Source organism: Tachysurus vachellii, chromosome 1 (genome assembly GCF_030014155.1).
Source record: "Tachysurus vachellii isolate PV-2020 chromosome 1, HZAU_Pvac_v1, whole genome shotgun sequence".
Taxonomy (NCBI): domain Eukaryota; kingdom Metazoa; phylum Chordata; class Actinopteri; order Siluriformes; family Bagridae; genus Tachysurus; species Tachysurus vachellii.
The window spans coordinates 32,891,411-32,899,883 of NC_083460.1; the positions used below are offsets into that span (position 1 = coordinate 32,891,411).

At 38.4% G+C, this 8,473-nt stretch overlaps 1 protein-coding gene across 1 annotated transcript; it reads left to right on the forward strand.

Annotated features, from left to right (window-relative positions):
• Positions 1 to 2,805: 2,805 nt before the first annotated feature.
• LOC132842367 (receptor-transporting protein 3-like) lies at positions 2,806 to 4,496 on the forward strand. Its single transcript, XM_060865060.1, has 2 exons — positions 2,806 to 3,029; positions 3,906 to 4,496. The coding sequence occupies exons 1-2, from the start codon at positions 2,887 to 2,889 to the stop codon at positions 4,246 to 4,248; spliced, it is 486 nt and encodes a 161-aa protein (XP_060721043.1). The 5' UTR covers positions 2,806 to 2,886; the 3' UTR covers positions 4,249 to 4,496.
• The last annotated feature ends 3,977 nt before the right edge of the window (positions 4,497 to 8,473 follow it).

The following is an 8,473-nucleotide window of genomic DNA, read 5'->3' on the forward strand; positions in this document are numbered from 1 at the left end:
TATGCCGAAATTTAGCTAGTGTCAGCTGCCTTGGTCATCACTAATGTTGGAAACAAATGACTCTCTATTGACGGTTTGAAAGTGTTTACACAGGAACAAGTCATGGCTTTGCTTCATAATTGCAAGAAACTTAAGTCTGTGTTGTAAACAACGTGCACATTTATTACTCAATCGTTATGTCCAAATCTCTTGATCAGTTTATCAACCATGTACTTTCAATTATAAGGAAATAACTATTATAATACACATTTATCGTAAGGGAAAATACTGGGGGAGATAAATGTCAACCGAAAGTTAAAAATTCCAACAAACACAGAGAGGCGTTAACTTCACTTGAATCCATACATATCTACCCATATGTACAGTCACTGGATCTGGAAATAAAAACTCACTGTGTCAGTGAGATTCAATAAAATGGAGCATTTCACATGTGTATGCTACTACATTGAATACAGTGAAGTTTTTCATGTTTCTATTTAATGAGTTTGACATAATCCTGCTATTTTTTTTCTATTTACTTTTTACTTTTTGTTAAACTCATATAGTTTATCTCATATAGTGGGGATTCTGCTTTGATGTAGAGACAGACTCTAGAAAAGCACAAAACAAGATAGTAGTCCACAAAAGTTTTGGCCAATGCATCACAATATCAGTAATAATTAACAACAAGAATGCCATACCCCAGAGCTCATTCCCACTACACCAGCAAGTACAGTGGATCAGATGATGGAAATGTGTGTCAGAGTTTCCAAATATAATACCTGAGAGAGTCGCTAATAGCACTCGAGGTTCCAGAACTGCCATGGATGAAGTTAGGAGTAAACATGTTTGAACTTCACTTTTACCTCTTGCTGGTAAATAAACTGATGAATGATATCCAGACCTCTTTAACTTTATCTGACAAGACAGCTCATGCATTGATACACTGTGTTTGTCAGACATGGACTCCTGAAAAAACCTGAACATACACACTGCAGCAGGTTTGTTTTGGGCTTTTCAATTACAATGACTAAGTTATATACACAAATTAGGAGCTTAGTTCATTCTCTGTGAGAAATAAAGGATATGAAAAAAATGTTAATAGAGAAATACTAATAGATATTACTAACCCCCACTGACAGGGTTTTAGACCAGAGGCTCCTAGGTCCTAGTCAAATAGAATGAAGAAGAGCTTTTCATTGAGACTACAATTAATTTTAATAAGTATTAAAATAGGGATGTCTGCTACATGCTACAAATATAAATGTAAATAATAGTCATCCAAATCTCTTTTATAAACAAACAAACAAACAAAACTTGGCAGATTACTATCAGTGTCCTTTAGAAGCGTTTTAGTTTACTTTCCCTACACACACATACACACACACACATACACACATTTACATTTACATTTATGGCATTTGGCAGATGATCTTATCCAGAGCGACTTACATTTATCTCATTTATACAGCTGAGCAATTGAGGGCCTTGCTCAGTGGCCCTGGGATTTGAACTTCCGACCTTCCGGTCAGTAGTCCAACCAACCACCAGTAGTCCAACCACCAAGCTACCACGCCCCCCACCCCACCCCCACACAGACACACACACACACATTCTCACACACACGGGCACACACATACTCACACACATATCCACACTCATACACATTCTCACACACATACTCTCACACACACACAACCACGCACACACACATACTTACACACACATATCCACACTTACACACGCATTCTCACACACATACTCACACATACCCACGCACACACACATATTTACACACACATATCCATACACACACACATATTTACACACACATATCCACACACATACATACATACACACACACACCCAAACATACACAAAAACTTACACACACATATCCACACTTACACACACACTCTCACACACACACATACTGTACTCACACACACCTACGCACTCACACACACACACACACAAAACCACCCATGCACACACATATATTTACACACACATATCCACACACATACACAAACAAACACACAAACCCACGCGCACACATACTCACACACATATCCACACACATACACACATATGCATTGTCACACACATACACAACATTTGCAGCAGACTGTCCTGTAGGAGACAGAAGAGTTTCCTTTCCTGTTTTCTTTTCCTACACACATACAAAACATTTGTTTTGTCATTTAGTTTATCAGATGTGCTGCAACTGGAGAAACAAACAAAACATCACCAGGACAGACCATATTTGGTTTAAAAACTGTAGATATAGTATATTAGATATTTTGGCAGACTTTATTACTATAATTTAAATAAAACACCAATACACAGTTTATTTTCTTCCCCCCTCTCTCTCTCTCTCTCTCTCTCTCTCTCTCTCTCTCTCTCTCTCTCTGTCTCACACCCATACACCCACACACAACTAAATTAGATTTTTGGAAAAATGTGCACTTACTCACTATCCCGTGAATATTATGTGTCTGCGTGTCAAATCTAAAAAAAAAAATTGGAGTGGAACAAATGAAAACACATTAAAAAAATCAATGTATTTAATAATGAAATTGCAATTAAATAATAATAAATTGATAATATCTAATATGATGTATCATTTAAATTCAATTTAATGTATCATTTTCATCTAATTAATTTAGATTGATATTTTTGTTTACTTTTATTTTTAACATCACAGTTTATCTTTGTAGCATGTGTGTGTGTGTGTGTGTGGGTGTGTGTGTGTGTGTGTGTGTGTGTGTGTGTGATGTAACATTAAGTTAAGTTTCTGTTTCCTTTCTCCAGAATGAGCCTAGCATAAATACAGTAGTGAAGCAGTGACACAGAGAGAGAAAGACTGAGACAGAGAGAGAGAGGCTGAGTGAAACAGACAGTGTGATGGAAAACCAAAAGTGGATGAGTGTGTTTAGAATGAGAGCAGAAAATCTTCAGGACCAGTGGACCCTTTACATGGATGACTCCATCCAACCACAAAGACCAGACCCGGGTTTCTATGAGTACATAAAAGGATCATATGCTCAGTAAGTCATACATATACATGCAGGATTCTTTGTACTTAGGGTGTGTGTGTGTGTGTGTGTGTGTGTGTGTAATGAAATAATGTATTTACTCATCATTATTTTAAATGAATGTTTAAATTGTTAACTCTAATCTACTTGTATATCTGATTTTATTCTGATGTTTAATGTGTCTTTGTTTTAAACATTATGAGTTCTACAACTCAATCCATAATCCCAGTTACAACAACTGGATTTTGGGGTTAAGTGTGGATTTTACATTCCTTACACCGTCATTTATCTAAGATTATGTTTGAACTTGAATCTGCCATGACCTGGATAATAGTGGTAGTAAAATGATAGAATAGTGAAATAATGATAGAATTCCTGTGATAGGAGAGTATGAGGAAATTGAAGTAGTTTATATTTAAATTATGTGGTGTGTGTGTGGCTATGAGTGATGGATGTGGCAGCTTAGTGGTTATGGTGTTGTATTATCAATCAGAAGGTTGTGAGTTTGCATCCCAGGCCCACCAAGCTGCTCCTGTTGAGCCACTGAGCAAGGCCCTTAACCCTCAGTTGCTCAGTTGTATAAAACAAGATTTAAAAAAGTAAGATTTTCTGGATAATGGTGTCTGCTGTAAATGGTATTGTTTTGGGGTAAGAAACTGATTCATATAAGCAATAAACCTATTTCTCATTTTGAAGTTAAATACCATAATTAGAAAAAAAATCACCTACTGAGCAGCAGTCTGGCATTGTGAAGCTGAACAGCTCATTGTTTATAAAGTGATTGTGTTCTGATTGTAATTTTAGGATCATAATCATGAATATGTTTAAAATAACTCACAAGTTTTGATTCTCCTGTCTTCTCTCACCTTTAATCTCTCTGTTCTTCAGGTTTCGTTGTTCTGGGTGTGGCCGTTCATGGCCCTCTAAGCGAGTGCTGGTGGTGTTTCATTTCTCGAGTGACGTGGCCAGTGGGCATGGCTCTGTTAAGGCACGCCGCTGTAAGCAGGAGTGTCGCCGCTGCAGTCATCCCAGGAAGGAGATGCCAACATTTAGTCAAGAGAACATTGATGTGATGGTGGAGAAACTAATAGAGAAAATTCAAATCCGGTGCTATGGACAGAACGCTGGACAATCAAACCGAGTTTTAAACTTTAGTGGTAATGTGAACGGGCCACACGAAAGTGGACACTGTGAGGCCTGTAAGCTGGGAATCTGCCAACAGGGCACATGAACCACACAGCTGCCCCAGCTGGGTGTCAGTGATACCGTACTGTACCACTGACAGGGTAATGCACTGGAACCTCCAAACACCCCCAAATTACCCTCCAACCCCCTCAGATGCACACATGCTTGTTTTATTTTAAGACTACATTATGTTAATTTAATCAAGGATACGCTTAATAAATACTAATGTAACACAAATGTACAAATATTTATTGTTGTTGGATAGAATAAAGAAATAATGAAAGTGTGTGCTTACTTAAATAGTACATTTATACTTTATATTTACTTATAAAATGATTACCATTTTCTGAGCAGATTTGTAAAGACACATCCATCTATCCCTCTGAACAATGCATCTGCCCCACCCAAAGACATGCTCACCTTTCCCTCTGAAACACACACCTATCTGTCCCACTCAAACACACATCTCTCTGTCAGAAAACGGGAGTGTTTTAACAAGTAAAATACAGACCCACATGCAGGGTTTACGTAAAAGGGGGTTTATTTAGGGAAAGAAACGCTAGTGAACTGGAAACACAAAACACGGGAACACAGAAACAGGAAAACAGGAACAGAAACTCAAGGACAGACACAAGACAACTGGTATAAATAAAGGTGAAACACAACATCATTGAAACACAAGGAACAGGTTTGCAGAGGCAGGAACAGATAAGGAAAGGGTGGGAACACGTGATAAGGATAAGGAGCTAGATAAGGAACACGTGATACAAAAAAAACAAAACAAAGACACATGACACAGATAAACAAAGCAATAGTCAAAGCCATACATGACACCTCTCTGTCCCACTCAAGCACACACCTCTCTGTCCCACTCAAACACACACCTCTCTGTCCCACTCAAACACACACCTCTCTGTCTTACTCAAACACACACAGCTCTGTCTTACTCAAACCAATTAGGCTTAATTGGTTGCACAAAGACCAAGCCAGGATGAGCAGACATGGATTCATCAAGCCAGGTGGAACCAATCCTGGATATGTGCGCGCTCACGACTCACTCAAACAGACCCGCCACCGATCACAGATTCACTGATTCACCATGGCAACTATAGCGGCGTACTTTTCCCCGTCGGAGGCACAAATCCTCATGAAGGCATACGAGGAGGTAAAAGAAATAATTAAGAAGAAAGGCAACCCCACCATAGTGATAAAGCAAAGAGAAAAAGTGTGGCAAAGTATTGCAGACCGACTGAATGCATAAGAAGTGCACAATTACACACTCACCGCTCCGCTGAAACATCACAATTACAATCCAAATAGTTAATTCACATCTCCAAAAATGCAGCTGTACTCTGATTATGAAACATTTGAATTTTTAATTGAAATGGACTGCAGATATGAGTAAAATTGTGTAAAGTAACTCCATCACACTGTATAAGGCTTTGATAAATGATCGAAGCCTTACATTATTACTACGCTCACTAGTAAGGTTTAATCTTAGCCGTTGTACTCTGCTTCTTATGGTGTCCACCGATTTTTCTGTGTGTTCTCCTGCTTTTATTAATGTAAAGCTGATTTGAAACAATGAAACAATTGTGAAAAGCGCTATATGAATAAAATAAAATAAAATTGAATAAATAGATGAGCTAATAATAATAATCAGTTTAATTTATATAGCGCCTTTCAAAGGACCCAAGGTCGCTTGCTCACTGACTCCATTGAATGTTCTTGTGTGATAATGAAAGTGTCTTTTTTCGCGTGTGTGTGTGTGGTGTGTGAGTGTGGTGTGTGGTGTGTGTGGTGTGTGGTGTGTGATGTAGATTAAACATGACCGGGCCAAAATGGTCCACTTTTTACATCATGGCTGTGTCAAGAATATCACTGTGTTTATGAGGTAGTAATGATGAGATTTTGTGTTGACAGGTGAACTCTCTGGTGTGTTTGCCGCGAGACAGGGTGTATGGCTGCCAGCCTTTTCTCCTGGCACCTTTCACAGACCCCCAGGAAGCACAGCAGGCCTTCAACCATGCCCATGCCAGGACCAGGGCCAGAGTTGAAATGACCTTTGGCCTCCTGAAGGCACGCTTTCACTGCCTTCACAAATTAAGGGTCAGCCCTGTGAGGGCATGTGACATTACTGTGGCTTGTGCTGTTCTCCACAATGTGGCCTGCCTGAGGAAGGAGAGGACCCCCAGAGTGCCACCAGCCATGGACTGGGACAATCTGACAATCTTCCATGATGACGACATTGGTCGGCTCCTGAGGGACCAATATGTGTTGAATTATTTTAGTTCGTATGTGTGCTTTTAATTTTGGTTAAATATGTCCTGCGGTGGCAGAGGAATTTGGGTTTTTTTGTGTTCTCTCTCTCTCTCTCTCTCTCTCTCTCTCTCTCTCTCTCTCTCTATATATATATATATATATATATATATATATATATATATATATATATATATATATATATATATATATATATATATATCCTTTTGTTGTATAATATGCTTTGATTCTGTGCTTTCCATCTTGTAGACTTCAGTTTTGAAAGGAGCTGATGGTTTACCTGCTTTGTTTTATCCTTATTCAATAAAGGAACATAATGTTACACTTTGTGTTTTTATATTTATATGGAATGTGTATTTTATACGACAGAATATTAGGGCCACACTGAGGAAGAAGGAAAAAGTCATAAATTTATGAGGCTGGTTCTTTCTGCAGAAAAGATGCATATTCTTTTTACAGTCCTGATACAGTACTTACGACAATGTGCTGATGTGCCAAAAGATTAAGTATGTCCTTGTTTGTGAAACCATACTGAAGAACAATTCCAAGAAATGCCCCACAGCTGTCATTTTAACAACTGTCCTCCTCTAAAATGATGGGTTACAATATTATTAAAGACTTCATTCTCAAAGTCTGAATTTTCTTTTTTTCCTCTGTGACCCTAATATTCTATCATTTTATATATAGCCGTATAGTCTATGGGATACTGTAAATTATCTAATGATAGCAACATCATCTAAAAATCATCATTTATCCAAAATGATTGAAATTAATGATCACAAATGTTTAAATAATGACAGTGGGTCTAGTTATATGTGATAACAATGTATAGTGGGCAGTGGAATAACTATTGGTTTCCGTTTGTGGTGACTGCTGACTGACATAAGGGATGAGATTAAATAGATCCTAGAACTTAGCCTGGTCTGGAGCAGGCTAGCTCCACAGAATAAATCTCCATGGTAATTTATACCATAACATTGTACCGCCCCCTAATCCAGCTTTAGTGCAACCGGATCACGGATAAATTGAGCCAGGATCACCAAGATATCCCGGCTTAATCCCTTATCCTAGTTTTGTGCAATATGCCCCTGGATTTCACTAAATTTCCTTAATTTTAATGAAAAGAAAACAGAAGTGGTGTTGTTTACGCCAGGGGGAACCTGTGAATCAGTAGACCTAAACCTCGGTGAGCTGAATCCATATGTGAAGCCCTATGTAAAAAATTTGGGTGTTGTTATGGATTGCGATTTTAAATTGGATTAACAGATTAATTTAGTAGTTAAATCATGTTTTTTCCAATTGAGACAACTCACCAAGGTGAAACCTTTCTTGTCCTCTAAAGACTTTCAAAGAGTTGTGCATATCTTCATTTCAAGTCGCCTTGATTATTGTAACAGCCTTTATTTAGGTATAGGTCAGGCCTCTCTCCAGACTGCAAATGGTCCAGAATGCGGCAGCTCGCCTATTGACGGGCACAGGAAAGTGGGAACATATCACTTCCATTCTCACGTCTCTTTACTGGCTACCTGTCCATTACAGGATTCATTTTAGAATTTTGGTGCCTGTTTTTAAATCTCTTTATGGTTCAGCGCCAAGTTATTTATCAGATTTGATTAATCTGTACGCTCCATCAAGAGCACTAAGGTCTGCCGGCCATTTGCTTTTAGCTGTTCCAAGGGTAAAACTGAAGAGTAGGGGGGACCGAGCCTTTGCAGGAGCGGCCCTGAAGCTCTGGAACAGTTTGCCTCTCTACATCAGACAGGCTCAAACACTTGAGGTCTTCAAATCTGGCCTAAAAACTTATTTTTACAGTCTGGCATTTGATGCCATGTGAGAGCTGCTTTCTTTTATTGTTTTATTGTGTCTTAAGTGTTTTTCTTTTATAGTGCTGACTGTCTGTATTAATGGACATCTTTCCTTTTTGTATGTACAGCTCTTTGACAAACACTTGTTGTTTTAAAAAAAGTGCTTTATAAATAAACTTTGACTTT

Excerpts from the sequence above, each read along its gene's own strand:
- LOC132842367 (XM_060865060.1), top strand. The coding sequence starts at position 2,887 with ATGGAAAACCAAAAGTGGATGAGTGTGTTTAGAATGAGAGCAGAAAAT. Across the intron at positions 3,030-3,905 it reads ATAAAAGGATCATATGCTCA|GTTTCGTTGTTCTGGGTGTG; the intron begins GTAAGTCATACA and ends TCTGTTCTTCAG.